Source organism: Stigmatopora nigra, chromosome 12 (genome assembly GCF_051989575.1).
Source record: "Stigmatopora nigra isolate UIUO_SnigA chromosome 12, RoL_Snig_1.1, whole genome shotgun sequence".
In the NCBI taxonomy this organism is placed as follows: Eukaryota; Metazoa; Chordata; class Actinopteri; order Syngnathiformes; family Syngnathidae; genus Stigmatopora; species Stigmatopora nigra.
The window spans coordinates 4,515,076-4,537,823 of NC_135519.1; the positions used below are offsets into that span (position 1 = coordinate 4,515,076).

At 38.7% G+C, this 22,748-nt stretch overlaps 2 protein-coding genes across 5 annotated transcripts; one reads left to right on the forward strand and one right to left on the reverse strand.

Annotated features, from left to right (window-relative positions):
* Positions 1–1,030: 1,030 nt before the first annotated feature.
* col9a1b (collagen, type IX, alpha 1b) lies at positions 1,031–10,418 on the reverse strand. Its single transcript, XM_077729720.1, has 31 exons — positions 10,351–10,418; positions 10,236–10,271; positions 10,054–10,116; positions 9,213–9,266; positions 8,868–8,903; positions 8,742–8,765; positions 8,618–8,671; positions 8,061–8,114; positions 7,923–7,955; positions 7,782–7,838; positions 7,579–7,632; positions 6,545–6,598; positions 6,411–6,464; positions 6,270–6,323; positions 6,037–6,090; positions 5,899–5,952; positions 5,763–5,816; positions 5,633–5,686; positions 5,382–5,426; positions 5,233–5,286; positions 5,088–5,141; positions 4,954–5,007; positions 3,979–4,050; positions 3,771–3,806; positions 3,642–3,686; positions 3,504–3,536; positions 3,267–3,413; positions 2,860–2,914; positions 1,925–2,113; positions 1,768–1,845; positions 1,031–1,694 (listed from the first exon to the last, which is right to left on the reverse strand). The coding sequence occupies exons 3-31, from the start codon at positions 10,090–10,092 to the stop codon at positions 1,504–1,506; spliced, it is 1,836 nt and encodes a 611-aa protein (XP_077585846.1). The 5' UTR covers positions 10,093–10,116; positions 10,236–10,271; positions 10,351–10,418; the 3' UTR covers positions 1,031–1,503.
* Positions 8,703–22,675, forward strand: fam135a (family with sequence similarity 135 member A). Of its 4 annotated transcripts, none has more exons than XM_077729718.1 (21): positions 8,703–8,789; positions 14,210–14,317; positions 14,709–14,788; positions 14,872–15,011; positions 15,161–15,231; positions 15,334–15,507; positions 15,621–15,747; positions 15,851–16,004; positions 16,616–16,693; positions 17,053–17,102; positions 17,287–17,445; positions 17,571–17,644; positions 17,725–17,879; positions 17,984–19,733; positions 19,820–19,980; positions 20,087–20,178; positions 20,271–20,368; positions 20,577–20,728; positions 20,808–20,918; positions 21,022–21,135; positions 21,360–22,675. In XM_077729718.1, the coding sequence occupies exons 2-21, from the start codon at positions 14,241–14,243 to the stop codon at positions 21,563–21,565; spliced, it is 4,023 nt and encodes a 1,340-aa protein (XP_077585844.1). In that variant the 5' UTR covers positions 8,703–8,789; positions 14,210–14,240; the 3' UTR covers positions 21,566–22,675. The 4 variants fall into 4 exon arrangements, with proteins under 4 accessions (XP_077585844.1, XP_077585842.1, XP_077585841.1 ...); XM_077729716.1 differs by lacking the exon at positions 8,703–8,789 and adding an exon at positions 12,937–13,319; XM_077729715.1 differs by lacking the exon at positions 8,703–8,789 and adding an exon at positions 12,937–13,315.
* Positions 22,676–22,748: the final 73 nt, after the last annotated feature.

Sequence of the window (22,748 nt, forward strand, 5' to 3'; positions counted from 1 at the left end):
TATTGTAATATTTCATTTATGGGTCTAAAGAGCCCCCTGCTGGATTATGATGAAAATATGAAATGCAGAAGAGTGACTGGGCATTAGGCTCAATAATTGGCTTGTGGCTTTCTGCATCATGTTCCTCATAATGGGCTCCCCCCCTGAGACAATAGAGATGACCTTGATCGAATTCTGATGGCATAATGGTATGGCAGAGTCATCTGCATTTCCTGTTTTTCTTCAATTGAGCACTTCTTGCGTGTGTACACTTCATATTAATGTGGCTTTCATTTGGCTGAGATAACAAACGACCAAAGTGGCTTCTGATGTCACAGCCTACCTCATCCGTGTTTTCCATTCAAATCAATGTAACTAACTAAGTAAAGTCCAAAAATACTATCTGATTTTTTTCTATATTATTTTGTTTTTTTCCCCAAATGGCAAGTTACTCTGCCCTCAAAGAAAATGAGTTTTCAACAGACTCGGTTCTGTTAGCCCCAAATCTACCTCACTCTGTTCGACACATTATTCAGGAAAATTCTGTATTTTTTTCCAAGCTAAATCATTGTTAACTAAATTGACTTATTATTATTATTATTCTATTTCACAAGATCTATATAGGGTCCAATTTTAACTCCTGCTCCATGCCCAGTTTTTACCGGCATGCAGAAAAGATCATTGAATATGGCCCGCAAAAGAAGCTTAAATTCAGCCTACATTGCAATTCTCAATTTGAACACTGTTTGGAGGGAGTCACTTAAATAAGCCCTCCCAGTCAAAATGGATTGGACTGCTATCGTTGCCAATAACAGCCAATGAGTTAATACTTGAAATACAATTTTAAAATGCTTTTTTTATGTTAAAAATGGAACAATTTTACGTGGGCCCTGGGGTAAAAAGTTTGGACACCCCTGATCTAAACTGACATATGCCTTGCGTGCAATAAATGTTGTTCACTGCTTTATTTGTGGAACTCTTTCACAACATCATTAAAATATCTTGTCAATGAGGCAAAATGTCACAGTTTTTTTGTAGGAAATATATTTAACCACAACTCCAAAAAAATATTTTTTTACAGATTTACAACAAACACTAAAGACAGTGTGACCCATCATTCCTGTTTTTCAACTGTAAATACTTTATGACTCATGGACACCATCAAAAATGTAAAATAATTTGACATATGTCACAAACAGGCACTTCCTGGTCCGGATTTATTCGGGGTGATCGACATATTTTGAAGGGGGTAATGGAAGAGATTTTCTTTTTTTGTAGAGGAGGAATTAGTGTACAACAAAAGAAATTGGAATAAACAATTCAAACAACTTGCTGGGTGGAAGAAAAAAAAACATTGTAGATTTTGGAAATGTATAAAAATTGGTTGTTCTAGTGGAGGTCCGCTCCTATTGGTGGATCTTGACAAGACAAAACGAGAGGTTAATGGAGGGAAGGCACCACAAACCCCTGCCATGAAATATGTTTTAATCCAATAGTCTCTTTCTGTCTCTCCCAGAGTGTCTTTTAGTTCACTGCAGGTCCCTTAACATCTGTACGCTGAGCGCCCGCCGACAGATTGCACGAAGACGGGTCGCAGTATCCGTTAGGACCGGCCGAACCGGGTGGTCCCGGTACGCCAGGCTGTCCAGGAAGACCAGGAGGCCCCCTCTGGCCATCACGACCATCTTGACCGTAGCCAGGTTTGCCAGCCTCGCCTGCCATTAAACACGTTTCTCTTATGAGCATTTTGTTATTTACCAGAATCGGGAAAACCAAACATTGACTCACCGGGAAGTCCAGGAGGTCCTTGCTGGCCTTTGGATCCTCGCACCGTGGGTCCCCGGGACCCCCTGTCGCCCATTTCACCTGACAAAATACGGATCAGGTTAGAGTTTTTAGTCATTATGCTCTATGTAATAGTAATTTAATGATGCACTTTTGTTACCTTTGTGTCCCTTAGTCCCAAGTTGTCCTGGTGGTCCTTTAAGTCCAGGGAGTCCTCTTGCCCCTCCCTGTCCTGGGAGGCCATTGTCTCCGGGAGACCCAGGAGGGCCCGGAGGTCCGGGTTTGCCAGGTAAGCCCACTGCGCCTGACTCTGGTCTTCTCAAACTTGCAGCCAATTGGGCCAGTTGTTCTACAGAAGCCAAAATGACGATGAAAATGCTTGACACACGGCGTACGTGACATGTTCAGATCCTATGCTAGCAGTTAGAGTAACTTGTGAGTTCAATTCAGAGTGAAGTAGTATCTGGTGAATCTAATGAAGTCATGAATAGCCATCAAACATCACTTGTATTTCAACAAAATCCTCAATAAATTTGACCGAGATGAGACAGTAATGTTTTGGAATGGCAATAAGCCATAGAAAATGTACGCTCGGGTCCAAAAGATCAATCTCCTGCAAGTCCTGCCTGATATTTTAGAGGTTTTTGGCCTTAGATGAAAAATCATCCAGCCCGCCTGCTCCTTTTAGACACGGCCTTAGCCAGCCAGCACTGCCGATTTTGCCCTAAGCGTAGGAGTGGAGGTCTGCAGGAGGTATAATTAAATTTTCAGCGGTGCGCCAATAAAAAAGTAATGACTCCTGGAGATGAGTTTGGAAGACACAAGAGCAAAAGAATAAAAAGAACAGAGGTTTCTTTGGAACAAGGAGATCTTTCATCCTTCTAGTAAACCTAGTCTGAAGCTTATTCCATGTTTTCTTGCTTGTGAGGTCTTCTCTTTCCTGTTTGTCAACCGCCGAGTATTGAGTCGATGTCCCAATCGATGAGACCCAAGGGCCAGGGTTAGTTACACGATGTATGTTAGTGTGTAGCGGACATTGAGACAGATTCTAGCAATTAACGGAGGTGTCTAATGACTGGTTTCAGCACTTGTTACCTTGCATGACTCGCATGCAGACCTGCTTGATGTGCTGGTCGCTTGGCTCTTTACCCTGAAACACAAAAAATATAAGTCTTTACATGAATCCAAAAACGTTTTGACACTATCCTAAGATTTTACTATCTGTCCGTTCTTGCCTGTTTTGTGTTTTTGCTGCTTTTAGGTTTTTTTTTATTGCATTTTAACATTTAGTTTTTTTCTGCAATGTCTTGTGTATCCTGTGTCTGTTTTGCTACTGCAAATTTCCCGAATACAGGATGAAATAAAGTTCTAACCTATCATGTGATGGAATGGAGTTCAAAACCCATGTTAAAGTTTCAAAATTGAAGGTGAATTGCATGGGAAGATCCATAATATTTTCATTGAGATCATCCATTTTCCATATTTTTTATTTCTATTCCTACCGCGGGGCCTTGTGTTCCTCTGACTCCAGGTAAACCTCTGTTCCCCTGCATGCCCCGTGGTCCAGGTGTACCCGCCGGACCCTCGACTCCAGGCTGGCCTCGAGTTCCCTCTGGTCCTCTTCTACCAGGCTCACCGGGATTTCCAGTCTGGAAACAAAATACACAGATAGACTAAGCAATTCTTTGCGAATAGAGCAAAACCACAATGCCGGGAAAAGCCAAGTCAGACAGACGCACCTCTCCCTTTGCACCTTCTTCGCCAGATTCACCCTTCAAAACAAGTGATACATCATCCAAAAAATGTTAGATTCATCATATTTTCATATTTTCTTTTGGCACTGAAGAGAAAGTGTTCAAATATGCATAAGAACTGACATTGTCTCCTTTCTCTCCAGGGTTGCCTTCATCACCTTGTGGACCCTGAAAAAATAGGAAATCATTTTTAGGATTAAGTATCATTACAGCTCATACGGGAAATAATCATTTCATATCAGTGGTTTCTACCTGCTCTCCCTTGAGTCCTCCGTCTCCCCGTTCGCCCTGCAATCAACAAGATAAATGATCTTTCCTGCAGGTGTGGGTGTGCTTTTTGCATGTGGGTGTCTTGGAGTGTGGGGGCGCACTGGGAGCTCAGTGTGGATAAGTCATTATCCAAAGCATGAATATTTCTGCAAACAATTGTCTTTTCAACACAAGTGATTTATTTCCTTACCCTTTCACCTTTTATTCCAGGAACGCCAGGAGCGCCCGGAACACCAGAAAGACCGGGGTCACCTTTGGATCCCTACCACAAATCCACAAACATTTATTTTGAGATTTTCTTTTTTCTATAGGTAAGTATATATTTGAAAAAATACTGGGCATACAATATTTGCTATTTCCTACCAAAAAAAATCTCTGTGTCTTCTCAAAATGTGCTTAACATAACAGACTGTCATCCCAAAACGTGCTTAACATAACACATTGTGTCTTCCCAAAACGTGCTTAACATAACACACTGTCTTCCCAAAACATGCTTAACATGATACATTGTGTCTTCCCAAAAACGTGCTTAACATAACATGTTAACCCAATCAGATCTGAAAATCACTTCACCCTGTACACATATTATATTATATGATAAGATGACAAATGAGCAAACAATTGAAAAGACATACTGTATGTCTTGGTTATTTAAAGAATCGTGTGGTGCCTAAAAAAATAGTGAACTTTTAGCTAGTAAGCACTGCAGCCTATCTTTAGTTTGTCTTCTACTTGATCTCTGCGCCACTGTGAGGAATTTCCGAGGAACAGTGGTCCCTTTCAGCTGAAACTCCCCTCAAAGTAAATGTAGACCTCATGTGAGATCCACCTGATTATGCCAAAAAACTACTAGAAAAGCAACAGCAGAAGAACAAACCTTCCTAGTCTGTTTGTTTAAATGCAGCAGTATCTTCAAAAGCAATGTGTCAAGCTCAACAAATGCATTTTTAATTTCCTCATTTGTTATCCCTTGACATTCCCCATTAAAAAAAACAAAGAAAATTCAATCTATATGAAGGACATAATAGTCCCAGTGGCACCACACTGTGTTAAATCAAATGGATTACAATGAACTAAATATGCATAAGTAGCCTGTAAGTGGTTTGAATAAAAGTACAGTGTACAGGAAATGAAATTAATATTTAGTGGTCAGCCAATATCTTACCCTGGAACCAGGTTTGCCAGCTGGACCCAATGGGCCTTGTACTCCTAATTCGCCCTGCAAGTGTAGAAGAGGATTAGCCATAATGAATGACTTGAATTAAATTAAAATCATTCAATTGTAAGCAAGATACTCACAGGTTCACCGATTGGTCCAACGTCTCCAACCTCACCTTGTTCCCCACGCTCCCCCTAAAGAAAAATAGGTCAATATTGTTTTGTCTTTGTTTACGTCTGGTCAATAGAAACACGTCTAGTTGGATAATGAATTGGCATCCTTTACCATTTTCCCAGCTGAACCGATTGTTCCCGGAAAGCCTGTTTGACCAGCATCTCCCTAAAGCACAAAAAAACAACAATGCAGTTGTGACCATTTCCAATGACAATGCAATCTAAAACTGTTGATATTTAATCACGAATCAAACAACCAACCTTTATGCCACTCAGTCCTTTTGCTCCGGGCGTTCCAGGCAAACCCTAAAAGACACCAAAGCAATTGAAATAAGAAAGTGAAATGGATTAAGAAGTATATCCGTCTAAGGGACTGATCCAAATAAGCTGTTTTAATACGTTTTTGTATAATGTTGGTATTTCTTTATAAATATATATACATGCACAGATCCATTGGATAATTTGACATTATAATTACTACGTGTGTTGTTCCGTTTTGGGGTCTTACTTACAGGAAGCCCCTGAGGGCCAACTTCTCCAGAAAGTCCAGGCTTTCCAACCCCTCCCTGGATGGAAAATACAACATCAGGAAGATCCAATTGGAACCGGCAACAATCATACACACAATAAATGAGATACTACCTTTGTTCCGGGCAAACCTGGAATACCCTCACGGCCATCTACACCTGGTAAACCCTGATAGGAATAATAAAATAAGACAAAAACAACAACAACAAATGAACATTTTCATCCTATTTGAAATAATAACCCTACTCACAGCGTCTCCTTTTGGACCTGGCAACCCGGTGATGCCTCTTGACCCTTGTGAGCCCTGAACAATAAAACCTAATGTAAGATTTTTTAAATAAACATTTATGATTTAGACTGCAAAAACACTACCAATGTGTCAACCTACCACTTCCCCTTGAGGGCCAGGCTCACCCATCACACCCCGTTGGCCTTGGTCACCCTGAAATCAAAGTATATTCATGTTCATACAAATATGAGCAAGAGAAATGCCAATTGCTATTATTGATACTATTGAGGTGAAAGTAATTCAATAGTAATCCAATTGTGAGACATTAGAAATTAGGATAGGGTTATTTCAGCATTATTTCTGTCCATATTTTCTTTTTTTGCAGCTCTTACAGTTGCCCCGGAAACACCTTGAGGACCTGGACCTCCATCTAGACCTCGATGCCCCTGTCAGACAGCAAACGGTAATGGTTGAACATTTCAATTTGATGAATAAATAATGTAAGGAGACAAAAAAAATAAATAAACACCAACCATCGCTCCCTTAGAGCCCATCATTCCTGAGGCTCCACGGATACCCTGGGACCCCTAAAACAACACATGAGATAACAGGTGAGTGAAATAAAAGCGAGCGGGACCCTCACATGGATACAAATAGTCAATCTCACCGTCGGGCCTTGTGCGCCGACCTCCCCTTGACCTCCTTGCTCTCCCTCCTCTCCCTAAAAGCAAACACAACAACACAAACATGAGAAGTAGTACCCCTTAAAAATAAGTCACATACGTCATGGTACCCCCAGTTGCACCAAAATCGTATATTTTTGTTAATTAGAAAAGGAGAAGAAGAAATTAAGGTTTTAATTTTTTAAAGGAGATGATTTAAGTTTAATTTGTTGCGCCGCCTTGCTAATTACAAATAAATAATGTGCTGACAACGCATTAGATCCACAAGGGAGTCTTTGGGGCTTTCGTGCGTCACAGATTTTGTGTCATTAAAAAGGCAATTTGTTCTTTTAATTACGGGTAATGGAAGTGGCTATCGAGAGGAGTAAACAACACGGGGCGGTTAATGAAACCTTGCACGACAACAAGCCAGGTTACGTCATGAAACAAGTCATCTTAGGATGCAGATAATTAATTCTGTTCGTCTGATGGAGGAAAAAAAACATTCTTCTAATAGCAACTCCACAAAGAGTACACAATCAATTTTATCTTCTTTAATAAATTGGAGTTAATGCATTCTCATGGGCTTACAGATTTTCATGAATGGAACATTTATTCAGTCACTTTTGTGAGTTTAACACCTGAACATGATAGAATCTATTCTTCCTATCAAAAAGTGATTCCACATTTATCAACGTCTATAAAAAGAATAGGCAAAAAGTCCAAAAAATGGCTCCTTTTTTTGTCAGTAACAGACAATATCATTATGAAACTGATGGTGAATGATATCCAGCACGTAGATAGATGGCCTCATTTCCATTAAAATAGTGTATGAACACATTAGAAGAGGAAAAGGCTGCTAAAATGTCCTTTTAAATGAATCACACTGGCTATTTTGCAAGGTATCAGAGGCATTTCACATGTGTGTTTGGCCTCTTGTTGTCCAAAAGCAGCACAAAAAATGTTTTCCACATGTGGAAACTCCACAGTTTAGTGACAAATTCAAAACCTAACATATAATATGGATCTTTACGCTTACCTTATGTCCTTGTTTGCCAGGTTCTCCCGCTTCTCCTTTAACACCTTTGTGGCCCTGTTTAAATAAATAAAAGAAGACCATTTAAATGTGCTTATGAGAATGTGGATTAGAACCAAGAGAGGCTGGTGGTTTTGTTCTAATCCCCAAATAATTGAGATCATAGTGCTGGAGTGCAATAGTGCACACAAAATTGTTTAAATCACCTTCATGCCGGGAAGGCCAGGGTGTCCAGTGGTGCCTGGTGGACAAGAATTGGGACACTAAACAGAAGGAGAAAACTTGGAAATTTAGTATGTGTCCCAAAAAAAATGGGACGTATTGCCTTTTGTTTTGATTCATTTTACCAGGTCGGCACTTCCGAGCATTCCTGTTGCACCCTGTTATAGATAGAAAATATATTTTAGGTTTAGAAGACACTACAAAAAGTGATACTGGTTCGCCTCAATATATTTAATGGTTAAAATTTAAAATCCGTCACATACTCGAGGGCCTGTTGGTCCTCGGGGTCCTTGTGGGCCCCTCACACCCAGTGGGCCCTGTGGTCAGCAATAGCACAAGAAAATATCATTATAAGTGGTAAAACATTGCTCTTATTTTCGTCCTGGTTCCACATCTTATTCTTCTTTCTCCTGTGTTTTGTATTTTAAAAAAGTCTAATGAGGATGGAAATAAAAGAGTAGTAGTAACAATAATCACAATATTTGGCCAAGTGAAAATTAAAGGTAAACTAGCAGTACATATTGAAAATCCACTTCTACATCCAGAAAGTATTGCTAAGAAATGAAAGTACAAATAAAATGACAATATGGCCAGCAAAAAAAATTAAAAGAGTTCACATACAATATAAATATGTCATGATTGGAACATAGTACAGTATCATAATTCCAATATATAGAATTAATAAATGTATTGTACCTTTTTGAGGTCTATAAAGAGATTTTTAGATTAAAAAAAAAACAGTCCATTTTAGGTTAAAATGCGCTGACCTTCACTTTTCGAGGTATAAATATTTGAAGCTAAAACCCCATTGTGTACTTACAGGTGGTCCTGTTTTCCCCAGTGAGCCCGGAAGCCCTCCTGGCCCAGGTGGTCCCTGTCATAAAGATGCCATTTGTTTTCATGCCAAGAACAAATGCAAAATGAATTAGTAAAGAAGAACTTACAGGGGGTCCATCTGGCCCGACACCCTGTGGAGACAGACATATACCGAGGTACGAATATTAACCTTGTTTGACAGACATGTACAATTCAGCTCCGATGTTTTTTTTTTTTTTTTTTTTTTAACTCACAGCCATTCCACGAGGTCCAACTGTTCCGGGTTCACCCTAGAGACAAACAATTCCATATCAATTGAATAGAAAGATTCCAACCCTCTGATCTATGGGAGTATAACTAAATAGTGATCACATGACTGGGCCCGGCCAGCCAACTAGGCACACTTGACCCAGCAATGTTTGCACTAATGAGGAGTGATGCCAGACTTTGTCTCCCCACGGAGATTACACAGTGGACTTGTAGGATTAGGTCTCATTTGTCAGGAGGAATTTATGCAAAGAATGCCAAAAGAGCAGACAGCAGTTTGGCACCATTTCCTGGGCCGTCTCAGAGAGGTGAGGGGCTCATTAGTCACTTACTTTCTGTCCACGGGGACCGTCAGGCCCGGGCTCTCCGATACGACCGGTCAAACCCTGTGGGGAGAGGGCGTACAGTCAGGATTAGCTCAAAGGTTGCCATGTATTTGTTAAACCAGCCAGTGTATTTCTTCCGGCAATATTTTAATGTGTGGCGTTAATCCCATGTAATGTTATATCATCGCTTTCACCTTGTGGGAGGAGCCTAGATAAAAAAAAATGTTTTTAAAGTGATGAACCACCTCCTACTAGTGTGGTTTTATGAATTTTATTTCATTTCTTCGTTAATTGCGATGGGAAGAAAGTTAAAGATGCTCATGGGGATTTTTTTGGAGGAGAAAGAAGTTAGCAGAGGGTCAAGAGGGCAAAGTATTTAGACTTGGCACAATGGAGAGAAGCATTCCTTTGGCTCATTTCAAACAAGGAATCATTCCACACTGCTTTGTGAATTTTCACTGGGAAGTAACTGCTGCGTCTGGATTACAAAGACGCTTTTGTCATCATTTTGAATACAGTCAATCAATGCTTTCTCATAAAAAGGTGCAAAATGCAATATGGGATTTTTTTCCTAGGTTTTTTACTGCACTGAAATGTGAAATAGCCAACGTTAAATATTCTTGCAATCCAATATTCAGTTTGATGGGAAAGTTCTAACAATTTTATGTAGTTTAGCAATTTATAGTTGTTTTTTAATTATGTTATTCCTTAATATTGGGTACTTCTGTCATAAACAGTCTTACAAATGGCTTGGTAGGACATTTACATATAGAATTAGGTGTACCAAGACAAAATTTGGACAATCTATATGAAAACCATAACTTCAACAAACATAAAAAATACTCACATCATTTCCAGGAATTCCAGGTATTCCAGAGGATCCCATTTTACCATTGTCCCCATCAGGTCCCTGAAAAGGACATTTTCTCTCAATAACGTAGAAATAAACCCCATAATAAAAAGAAATAATAATAATTTGAAAAGGAATAAAGAATGTTTAAATGAAACTTTCAAAATAAATATATTTACAGCAAAACCAGCTGGGCCATCGGATCCCCTGTCCCCCTGAAAATAATTAGAAATTATAGACATACAATTATAGCAAAATGGGGTTAGATATATATTATTACACTTGAAGACTCACATCAATTCCGTCAATTCCGGGTACACCTGCCGGTCCTGTTTGTCCAAAGGCCCTCTAAGCAAAGAAAATAGACATTACCCAAAAAAAAAGAAACATTTTACATTTAAAAATACAGAGAACATTTTTTGAATGCATTTCATTCAGCCAAAAAAAAAATGAGATACATTAGAACAAGTGCACACTCAACCCATTTCAGACATATCACTCAATATAATTTATTTAAATTAGGACATTCTATTCAATTGATATCATATGGAAGTTCATGATTTGTCAATGCATTTTATTTTGCATGCACTGACTTTTTTTGATCACATTAGATCTTGATTACTGACCACAAATGTAAACAATTAAATGAACATTGGCATGTCAAATGACTATTTTTTTTATAAGTGCGCCAAACAATGTTGAACTAAAGTAATTTGGGTACAGGATAAGTAAATAGAATCTTAAACGTGAAATAATTTCTCAATTTTTTAATAGAGAAAGCCCTCACCTTCTTTTTTTTGCACATCGGTCTCCAGAGTTAAACATAGACAGTGGAAAGGGGGGCATGCATAAGACTTACTTGAGCCAAGCAAAGTAGAACAAAGTGCAGGAGCAGCCCCACGAGAGACCCTCGATATCCAGGGACTTGAGCCATGATACTCCAAAGGCCCAAAAATAAAGTAAGTCCCTTTTCTGTGGGATTTACTGGGATGCAAGAAGCCCCAGACAAAACAACCCAACTGGACGCCTCTCTGCTATCTAGAAGCCCTCCAAGGTCCAGTGTCCATCCCGAGATAATACATATTCATAGAGCTCATGTTTATTCGTGGGGTGCCAGTTGAAAGGGGGTTAAACAAAGGGGAGGGGTCAGAATGCAATTATGTATCACAATAAAACTCAAGGTAATAAATCTTGAACATGATTAATTATTCCTAATAATATTATCATTAAAAAAGTTAGTAGCCGTAGATAAATACTTCATTTAGATACTTCACACTGCTATTGGGACACCGAAGTTTTCTTTATGCCCAGCAGATGACACTGTGTTTCTTTTTAAGCTATTTAAATGCTCGGTTTTTCAAATTTCGACTTTTGCTGTCATTTTTTTTATAAAGTGGCCCTAATCTTATTTTTTAGCTCTTTGCATTGATTTCTTCTCAACAAGTATCTCTTAATTTTAAAAAGGTTGATGATTTGTAATCCTGTGTAAAGGGGATCCAAGACTTTTTCCGGATTAGGTTTATTATTATTACTATTATCCTTATTCATGTTTTTCACTTAAAACATATTATGACTCTTTTAACAGAATTATTCATAAATCTGAAACATTGGATTAAAAAACAAGTTAGAGTAATTAACATTCAGTTATTTTAGTCTTGTTAAGATGACATAAAGTATAGGAATATTTTTGAAAGATAATTATTATCAGCCATCGTATTTTTATTGTCTATAGTACGTACTTCAATGTTCAGCACCATGGACAGAGTAAAATGTTGTTGTCGTAGTTTACATTTTTACCCGTAGGTGACGCTGTTAAACAAAATAAATAAATAAAAAACAACACGAATGACAGCAGGAATTTCCCACAGCACCAAAGTTTATTTTAAAAGGTATGGTTTATTATTTGAAAGCAACAGTAGGTACTATATATGTAAAATGTATTTTATTGTTGATTATTTTTTTCTTTTCTTTTATTACAGACCTGGAAAACACTCCTTCAGTATTCAATTCACATGTTGCTGTTAATGAGTGGCAACTTGGTGTGTAAGAGAGAAAGGCAGTAATATGTTGTTGACTACAACTCCAGAAGCTTGAATAATTATTCCATTTTTGTATCATGGTTCAATTTTGACTCTACTCTTGTCATATTTTGTTCAGTTATGATGATTCTTCTGGCTTTCTTCTGCAGAAATGAGCACAAATTTAGAGGGACTTGAGTACCCGTGCAGTAGAAAGAAAGCTCAAGTACTGGAAACAGGGTTGTCTTTGTACCTTTACTTGTTGGGTGTGAGTCAATACTTTCTTAGTGAGAACTCAACATTCTCAGAGTTTCGCAAAGTGGGACCCGAGCCAAAAATGTCGGCTTTTCATGAGATTGGTTGACTGAATGTATAATGCAGAAAATCATGATCGTTCTTGGCAAGGGCCCCTTTCCCTTCAAATTGGTTGTATATTGCAATTTGGAAGATAAAGAAAAAAGTATGCTCCTTTTTTGTGGTTTAGTTGATGTTAGGGTGGCAACAGTGGAGTGGCTGTGGAGTAATTTGATCCAAGATCAACACTTTTTAAGTGTCTTTGAACTAGGTTTGGTCATTTTGCCATTTAGAATCAATCAAAAATATCAATTAATTGTAAATTGGCTTATACAAATATATAATTGTTGTTAGGGTGGCCCGGTGTAGCAAGTGGTTAGTGGGTTCGACCTCACGGTAGGGGGCCTGGGTTCAAATCCAGGTTGGTCCCCCTGTATGGAGTTTACATGTTGTCTCTATGAGTGTGAGCGTGAATGGTTGTTTGTCTCCATGTGCCCTGTGATTGGCTGGCCGCTCAATTCAAGGTGTGCCCCAAATCAGCTGGGATATGCTCAAGCACCCCCGCGATCATAGTGAGGATAAAGTGGTTCAGAGAATGAGATGATATGGGATTATTGTTTTTGTTGTTGCTAGTGTTATTACTGTAATTTGTGTTCCGAATTGAGTGTGGTTTCAAATGCGCTTGTCTTGTGTGTGCGCAGAACGAACGCTCGTAAATAGGCTTTTGGCGACGCTCCTGTCAGACGCTCAGATTGAGCTCCAACTACCCGCATTTTGAAGAATAATTGGCCATTTAATGCGCGATCGTCGTATATCTCATTGTCAGTATGCGGACTAGCCACTGATCAACTAGGAAGGCTTTTCTGTCCGGATCTGAAGGAGGAAGGAAATATTGTAGGGCAGGACTACGTCGGTTAGCTAGCTGATGTTAGCTTGCCATTCCAATGGTGGGTGAGTTGTTAGCATTTGAGGCTAATGTTAGCTTTTATACAGCTATACTTGTCAGTGCAATTCTAGTGAAGATCGTCCAGGTTACACTGCTAAGTGAGGTTTGATGTTCCTATATGCTGTTGTGTTTTGGTTTGTTTAGCTCATCTGATTTGTTTTTGGGCCCATAAATGCATTTTTGAGCAAGAGTCCCTCCCCTCTTGAAACTGTTAAAATACCATTGCTGAGATTATTTTTCCACCAATTTGGAAACAGTATCACATTAACAGTGCCGAATCGTGATGAACCCACAATTTGTCTTGTTTTGATGCCAATGTTCTGTTTGATGAAATCGAAATTGGATCTGTTTTGGGCTGTTTTACATTTACTAAGCCGAATGTGAAGTTTACTTTGAGAGGAGGGCTATTTTTACTAAGTGTCCTACTTTCGCTTGATGTTTTCCTTATTGTAGGATCTTATTGAAAAATACACGAAATCAGCAAATTAATCCATATTTAGATGGGCTTTGTCGATCTTATACATTAATAGTTGTGGTATAATGTGTGCAAAATTCATAATTCTAAGCAAAATATATGATTTTTAATTGATCAAGTTTATGTGTAATTACTTGATAATAAGACAAGTCAACATATCCTTTTTAAAAGTAATAATAAATAAACATTGCTATCATGCAAGTTTTTTTTATTATTCTTTATATGGGAAAAGACAGGTTTTGCAATCCATAATCAGATATATTTAAAAACAACAAAAGTTGTGTTCAGGATTAAATTATTGGTTATATCAACATATTGTTGTGTTCTTTTTAATGTTGCAAAAGAGGACTTCAACCCTTGCTTACCTTTGTAACAACCGCTTATGTCCTGAGTTTCATTTATTTTTATTTTTTATACCAGGCCCAGATGATGTGAGGATTTAGAGATCAGGATGACTGAAGTTCAGGCCACGGTGGAGTTCTCGGTGGAGCTCCACAAGTTTTACAATGTGGACCTGTTCCAAAGAGGGTGAGTTTATAATTCTAACAACACTGTACAATCACATCTCTCGTGTGTTCATTCAAATTTAAAAAAGAGCCAGAAACAATCCCCATCTCTTTGCAGATTTAAGTTTTTTGCAATAAAACTTAAAAATGTTTTAGCCCTTCTAGTTGAAATGGTCTGTAGTGCTGTTGAACCAAAATGAAACATAACCTGAGCTCATCATTACTTCAAGAGCTCCGCTTTACTACATGAGTAACTCCAAAAAGAAAGTGATCATGATTTATTTAGGATGGGTTTAGTGTCATTTTACAAATTAAGCCACTGGACTGCAGGGCTAGTTTATTCTTGTACGAGTGATGCTAGATACCAAACAAACATACAGTGTATCTCATATCACCTTCTATTTTTTTTACAGGTTCTACCAGATCCGTGCTTGTATGAAGATTCCACCTCGGGTGCCGCACAAAATTGAAGCCAGTCTTCTTCATCCAAGCAGTAAATCAAATGATAGGGGTTTTAATGTGTTTTAATGGACATCTTTTTATGATATCATCTTAAGCATTTGTTTCTTTGTCTAGGTTCTGATCTTGCATTTCCCGCATTAGTCCAAGATGACGTCATCTCCAGCAAAACGTTCCAAATTCTGTACAAGAATGAAGAAATTGTTGTGAATGATGTTTTGGTCTTTAAAGTCATGATGCTTCTGGATGAAAAAAAGGTTATTATTTTTTTTTTTACTGTAGCCTTGCAACACAAGCATCTGTTTTTCAATACATATTGAATCCCCTCCATATGCTCCTTTTTATAGGTGCCATAAACCCATTTAATTTTTATACATGTAACCTGTTTCAAATTGCTCTTTAACAGGTAGAAGAATCTCTCTGTGACATGGATTTCCAGCTCACTTTAGATCTATATTTTACTGATGGTGATTACTCGTAAGTGTTGGGACATTTCTCACCTTGTAATAGTATTAGCAATACTATAGTCTTATTTCCTTGTGAATAAGCTAATGAATGATCTACTCTCCATCTCCACAGACCAGATGACCCAAGCTCTTTACAGAGTATAAGCAACCGCACACTTCGTTTGCACTTAAGCCTTCAGCGAGGCATCCACCAGCACATCAATGTCATGTTCGACTACTTCCACCTTTCTGTCATTTCTGTAGCCATTCATGCTTCTCTTGTGGCATTACATCAACCACTTATCAGGTACAACCAATACATATTGATGATTTTGATATTTTGTCCAACCACATTAATACTGTACTAAGCTTGTACTCACTTTTCTATAACATGCATTCTTACTTCTTTGTGTAACGTAGTTTTCCTCGGCCAGTAAAGAACACGTGGTTGAATCGCAACGCTCCGGCACAAACCAAGGACTCGGTTATCCCACCTTTAGAGAATGTGGTGTTTGGCAGCAGTTATGTCAAACAAGTGTCACCAGATGTAAGGTTTTTCTGCAATTTTTAATGACAATGGTACAATAAATGCAAAATGTTCAAATGGTAAAAGTTGTTTTCTCTTATGTTTTTCCCTCTTGATACCTCAGGGCAGGTCATTTCTGGTATCTGAGCAGTGTGTGCAACATGCCATCAGCCTTCACCATAACATGTGCTCCCTTCTCCTACATGCCTACCAGGGGCTTTTTGACTACTTCACCAATCTCACAAAGGACCTGCCATCCTCCCATCGTATGGAGCTAGGTATGCAATGTCTATGTTGATCCTTTTTGCAAAAATATGTATAATACAGTGCTTACATTTCGTTATACAGTAATCCCTGGAATATCATGGTTAATATAGACCAGACATAATCAAAAAATCACAACGAAGGGTCAACCCGATTATAACTTTTTTGTGCTGAGTCCTCGTAGCCAGAGTGGCTTCCGCTTACAAGTTTCAAATTTTTATAAACTTGAAAAACACATTTTTTATTATTATTATTTTTCTTAATAGTGGGGGAAAAAATCACAAATTTGTGAATTCGTGATAAGTGAAGACGTGATAATCGAGGGATTACTGTATCAGTTTTGCCTCTCAAGCATAGATTGTATTTCTTTTTTATGCATTACATACAAGTTTTATTTCATATTCATGGTTTGGGAATTTTTCTCTTCACTGTAGTTGAATTATTACCCAATGAATACATTTTTTGAGCCCAATTCACTAAATCCAAGTCCTTAAATGCCCTGAACAAATCAAGATTATGCCAATGGCCTTTTCAAACTAATCTGCACCAGTGGACAAATGCTAAGCATTCCAAAAGAAGAACTTAATTAAAAGGTTAAACATGCCTATATGTGCAATCTTACTAGCCAAGCCCAGCATGCAAGTCCTATATGAGCGAGTACTAAGAAGACCCTATCCTCCAAGTCAAAGGCACGTCTACATAGGTATGTCCTGAACCTTACCACGCCTCCAATCAGCTTGCCTTTCTCTCCTTTTTTTCCTTTTCACTCCAATTTTCTTGTCCAAAACTGGCACACTCCCAAATGCCACAAAGAACTGAGCAGATGCATCGCTGCCATCTTTTTTCCTCCTGCCTCCGTGCACTTTAACAACCTTGGTTTTCGCCACTTCTTCTCTAACAATCAACTTTCTCTTATCATCGACCCAGAGAACAAATATAATACCTTTTTTCACACCAGTATTCTCTAACATTGCACTCATGTTTGGTCTTGCTTGGGCGTATACGTTGTTGTTAAATGAACTGCAAAAGTAAGTAATATGGACAACCATGTTCTTTTTACAGAAAAACTTGACTTGGAGGCCCGTCTTGCTGAGTTATCTGAAACAGTGCAGGTAAGGCCTTAAGTCATGTTTATATGATTAGTTATACTAGTATTTTCAATTTAAATTACATATTTTTTTGTGTTTTAGCCTTTTGGATGTGGATATTTTCTGTTTATTTGTTTTATCATCTGATGAAGATACTGCATGAATTAAGATGACTCACTTGTTCATCTTTCTGGCTTTAATTGTCTAGCAAAAAGCTGAGTCACCTGATGACTTGGCAGAACTGGTTAACATGAACCTAGCCCAGCTGTGCTCTCTCCTTATGGCTCTCTGGGGACAGTTTCTTGAGATTGTTTCCCTGCAGGAGCAAGTTGCTGCCCTTCTAGCTGTGGAACACCACACACTAAGAGTGAGTTGAATCATCTTGAGACTTTGCATAAGCCTGAAATAAACTGTCATTTCATTTTTATAAAACTACACTTTGTGGTTGAACAAGAATACTTAATCTTGTTTTATACTTGGCTGTTATTTCAGGTGAGACGCTTTGCCGAGGCTTTCTTCTGTCTTCAACATCCGAGACAGTCTGCTTTAGCATATCAGGAGTTATAGTATGTGCCAATACAAATTGAAAATATTACTGTTGTAAGGTTGTGTTGATTGAGTTCTTTTAATTTCTTCTTTCAATCAGTGCTCATAGTCACCAGCAAATGACGAATGCCATCAAAAGTTCCAGCTACTTTCTAGCTCTACCTCCACTTCCAGTGGAATGTGCAGATTTGGATGGCGACGTCAGCTCCCTTCCAATCATTTTCGAAGATCGGTACTTAGATTCCGTCACTGAAGGTCAGTGTTTCAATTCATTCTGGTTTAGAGAAAGTTTTGAGTTTATAATTTTAAGACAAATAATTTTTTTTTGTTCTGTCTCCATACATGGTTCGGATTTGAAGATCGTGATGGACCCTGGCTGGGCGTGCATAACACACGTTCTGGTGGTGCAGTGCCAAGTAAATCAGATAAATCTATTTCCAAGGACTTTGTTGCAGTTCTTCCACCTGATTCTGCTGCTTCTGGGAGTAAATCCTGGACAGACAGCTTTGAACCACCACCAAAATCCAAAGGAAAATCAGTCAAATTGAAGAAAAATTCCAAGGTTGACAATTCCAAGAAGCTGATTAGTCAACCTTCCAAGGACTCTGTAGTTCTGGTGGGATATAAGAACCTGAAAGCCCCTTTTGCTGTTGACCCTAACACCAAATGCAAGGAAGGAGCGGCACCCATGAATTCAGAGGACCAGGATATCCTACAAGTGGACTCAATTAGTTGCTTAAGGAATAGCGATATTTCTATCTCCGACCCAGATGACTCTTTAGCACACGCTGTAATGAGCGTGCTTGATTGTGTCTCGGACGACAATAGAACTTCTACGGCCACTTCTCTTCAAAGAGGCACTGAAAATGAGGACCAAGTTGACAATAGTCTACAAACCCTAACACATTTTTCTGCTGGACCTAAGCAAATTGAAGTTAAACCAGTTCTCAAAAACCAAGGGGGTAAAGTCACAGTTATTAGGCCGGGGGACAGCAGTATTCCAGAAATTGCACCGACAGAATGTTCCTTGAATCAATCCCTGATGGAGAAAACACAACAATACCAGCATTCGTGTCTAGTCTCAGTGCAGGTAAAAAGTGATTGTATCAGGCTGCCCGATGGAGTAGCCCCGAGTGCCTCATCCCGCCTCTCAGACTCGGGCATTGAGAGTGAGCCTAGTTCCTTTGCAGCTCAACTAGTTTCAGGGCCACAGACAGTTCCAGGACTCAGTATGGTTGAGTCTACTATGGTAGACAAGACTACAGTCAGTTCAGTAACCAGACCTGTACAGCTAAGTCAATTGCTAGAACACTGTAAGTTAGATGTTCTTCACCCAGAAGATAGTCATGTTGCTAAAAAGGTTCAGTCGTCACTTACTTCTATCAACTCCTTGCCCTCGGATGACGAGGGTGAAGGGGGCTCCAAGGGTTCAAGTGGGGCTGATGTATTTTGCAAAAGGTCTGGCGTTGTGGTACAGGAGCAGACGGTTGTGTTTTCTGGAGAACACACGAATAAAGTCATCGGTGATGGGACCCTGGAGTCCCAGGGAGTCAAATCTGGTTTTCAATTAGAGGTAGAACCCAGCAATGTTGATAATCCTGACGTGAGACCAGAGGAGGCCGTTAAAGGATCTCAAACAGCGTGCCCTTCAAGTAACTCCGCCACCAGTAGCACTGACCTAGTGAAACGAGGCATGGTAGAAAATTATTTTGGTTCAACTTCAAGCACAGATGCATCCGAGATCAGCCCTTTAGAAACTTCTGCCATTACTCTGGGGATCCAAACCGGACCTCAGATTGAGGAGGATGAGGATGGCAGTGAACATGAAATGATTGAGAATGGCTACTACGAGGAAGGAGACGGCTACGCTTTTCTCAATGGTGTCACCGATGAGGAGCAAAGCACTACAGCTGATCTGGAGACGCCAATTCTTTTCGAGCAACTCGGCCTCGGCGACAGCCATGAAAAGAATGATTTATCCAAAGCTCCAGTCAGCGCCAACGCCGCCTCTGGTAGTACTGGGCAGAGCACAAGAAGGCGCTATCCATCTACCTCAACATCTTGTCATCTCAAGTGGTATGAATGTGTTCCTACACCACTAGAGAAAGAGTGAGTTGGGATCTTATCTCTTACGTTAAGGGCTTTGTTTGCATTATTAAGAAGGATTCACTTATGTAATTTATTCAATCATGTAGGTTCATCAAGGCTAAGGAAGAAATGAAGCAATTAAAATTACCGGGCATCTTGTACAGTGAAGTGCCAGAGTTGGCATCCACAGTACCGTACTTCAGCTTGGAAGAAGATGAAAGTTGTGATGAGGGGATTCACCTTATCGTTTGTGTGCATGGTCTGGATGGTAAAGACACTGAATTTTTTTTGCACAGGGCCTGGGTTATATATTGAAAGTTTACAATAGTATTGTACACCCCTTGTGATTATGTTGTACCCCACTTTTTTTGCAGGCAACAGTGCAGATCTCAGATTAGTAAAGACTTACTTGGAACTTGGGCTCCCTGGTGCTCGTATTGACTTCCTTATGTCAGAGCGAAATCAGGTACGTACCAGGTTTTTCATCTTTCAGGCAACTATAATGCTTGTAAGAATCTAAATTCTAAATCAATATCATGGTACTCTTATTCTCCCCAGAATGATACCTTTGCTGACTTTGAGTCAATGACAGACCGGCTGTTGGATGAAATAGTTCAGTACATTCAAATTTACAACCTCACACTCTCAAAAATAAGGTAGGTGAAATATATTATATTTGCAGGGAATTTATCATTGGAAGAGCTGTGGTATCTGTTGCCATAGGAACCAAGCCCATCCATAGGCTTGCTTTTATACGTGTAATTGAGACATTTCCATATCCAAGCACACCTTCTGCATCTTTAAAAAAATGATTTTATTTTGTAAAAAGCAATGTTTTCACTTCTGGTTTACTTCTTCTTACAGTTTTGTGGGTCACTCATTGGGGAACCTAATAGTCCGGTCTGTACTAACCAGGCCCAGGTTTAAATGTTACTTGAGCAGACTACATACCTTTCTTTCCTTATCTGGACCTCATTTGGGCACGCTATACAACAGCTCAGCACTGGTCAACACAGGTAGGCTTCAGGGCATTTCAAACATTCTGGTGACATTTATAGGATTTACAAGGCTATTATAAATATTTTTCATTTTCAGGCCTTTGGTTCATGCAAAAGTGGAAGAAGTCAGGGTCTCTGTTGCAGCTGACTTGCCGTGACCATTCGGATCCTCGACAAACATTTCTGTACAAACTCAGCAAGAAATCTGGTTTGTGGTTATGATTTTTAATGTTATTTTGCTTTAGTATCTGCTTTTTTTTTCTTTTTGTTTTTATGTGTAATAATTTCCTCCACTAATCTGTTGTCTGCAGGTCTGGAGTTTTTCAAAAATGTAGTTCTGGTGGGATCGCTACAGGATCGCTACGTCCCTTATCATTCAGCACGGATAGAGATGTGCAAAACTGCATTAAAGGATAAACAAACTGGTAAGATGATTCCACTTCAAATACAACACGCTTCTTTCCTTTTTCTGATTTTGTTTTGTTTTTTTCAAAGTCAAGCGACATAACCATGCAACTGAAGTTTGAACCTTTTCATTGTCACTCTTGAATCATTCATGGACAAACGTTACAGTTTTACGCCTGCATTCCAAGGACAATGATATGTATTTTTTTTAACTCTTCTAATATATTTCCTATGACATCACAAGGTCCAGTATATGCCGAGATGATTGAAAACCTATTGCTGCCAGTACTTCAGAGCAAAGACTGTAACCTCGTCCGATATGATGTCATCCATGCTCTTCCCAACACGGCCAATTCTCTCATCGGTCGGGCAGCTCACATCGCTGTACTCGATTCTGAGATCTTTTTGGAGAAGTTCTTCCTTGTTGCAGCCCTCAAATTCTTTCAGTAAACCCTTGAATGAGAGGGCAAGAAATTTTTGAGCTAATACCTCATTTTGTCAGATTTTTTTCCCCCCTTGACCATCATTAACGAGAAAAAAATTACAATTTTCTTTTAAATATGACATTTTCTTCTTTTCCCACAACTTACAGTTTTTATGGAGAATGTTTTTATTTTTCTACAGACAATGTTTTTGTTCAAGTCTAGGGTGGGGTAACGTTTTTGCCAAGTTTTTTTTCTTTTTAATGTTATTTATTAATATTACTTTACTTCATTCTATTAATTTTAGCTGTCGAAATAAAAAAATAGAGCTGCTATAATGTTAAAATGGCAAGTCTGCACATAATGTTAACATTTGAAACTTTTCCGCCAGTTTTTAAAGACTTTGCAACCATTTGCACCACAATTACATTTTGCTAGCTTTTGTACAGAAATGTCATTTGTACAGGTTGCTTTTGTATTGACTATTTTCCATCCTTTTTAAAAGAAAAGACTGGATTTTAAATAGTAATGTGCGCAGACTTTGAAGCTTATATATATGTATGTTTTTAATCCTTTTTGCAGCATTGTGTCAGAGAAAATAAAGCTGCAGCATAACATAACTAATGCTCATTAAGCAAAAGCGCATTGGCTTTATATCATCTGTTTTATTCAAAGTATATATTTGATTGGTGATGTTGAGAGACCGTGTCAACTGGAAAGTATTGCTTGCATTTTGAAAAATGTTTAATGAGTAAATGTTCAAATATAATTTTACCATTAAAATAGATGATGCAAGACTTTATTTCGGTTTAACACTCTTGGAAGGTTGTTTGTGGAATTGCTTGAAACTTTAATAGCCTGTCTGCAATACCCAGTTTTCCCAATAGAGGGCAGTGTTTATCACCCAAGTCATGTGGTTAGACTTTTTTTCTTTTTTTTCTAAGCAATAAAACTTCATATGCAAAGATTTGCGGCGGAAATGTGCTGGCCAAAATTCACCAAAATATTTAATTATAGAGAAGGTCACACTGCGGTTAGGGACCTGCTCTACGCCCTATCTCCACGAAAGCAACTTCTGATGACGAGTCCATTAAATACTTTTGAAAGCAAAATATAATTAAACACATTGTTACATCACTCCCAAGTTTGCGACACGTAATGTTTATTTTCTATAATAATGTATTCACTGTATTCAACATAGTGCACAAACA

What these genes read in the sequence shown, in the direction of transcription:
- col9a1b (XM_077729720.1), bottom strand. Translation starts at nt 10,092, where the DNA reads ATGGGATCCTCTGGAATACCTGGAATTCCTGGAAATGAT. An exon ending in TTGGACCAATCGGTGAACCT is followed by an intron (nt 5,008 to 5,087) that starts GTGAGTATCTTG and finishes CTACACTTGCAG; the next exon opens with GGCGAATTAGGAGTACAAGG. An exon ending in AAGAAGGTGCAAAGGGAGAG is followed by an intron (nt 3,414 to 3,503) that starts GTGCGTCTGTCT and finishes TTTTGTTTCCAG; the next exon opens with ACTGGAAATCCCGGTGAGCC.
- fam135a (XM_077729718.1), top strand. Translation starts at nt 14,241, where the DNA reads ATGACTGAAGTTCAGGCCACGGTGGAGTTCTCGGTGGAGCTCCACAAG. An exon ending in TGGAACACCACACACTAAGA is followed by an intron (nt 17,446 to 17,570) that starts GTGAGTTGAATC and finishes CTGTTATTTCAG; the next exon opens with GTGAGACGCTTTGCCGAGGC. An exon ending in CCTACACCACTAGAGAAAGA is followed by an intron (nt 19,734 to 19,819) that starts GTGAGTTGGGAT and finishes TCAATCATGTAG; the next exon opens with GTTCATCAAGGCTAAGGAAG.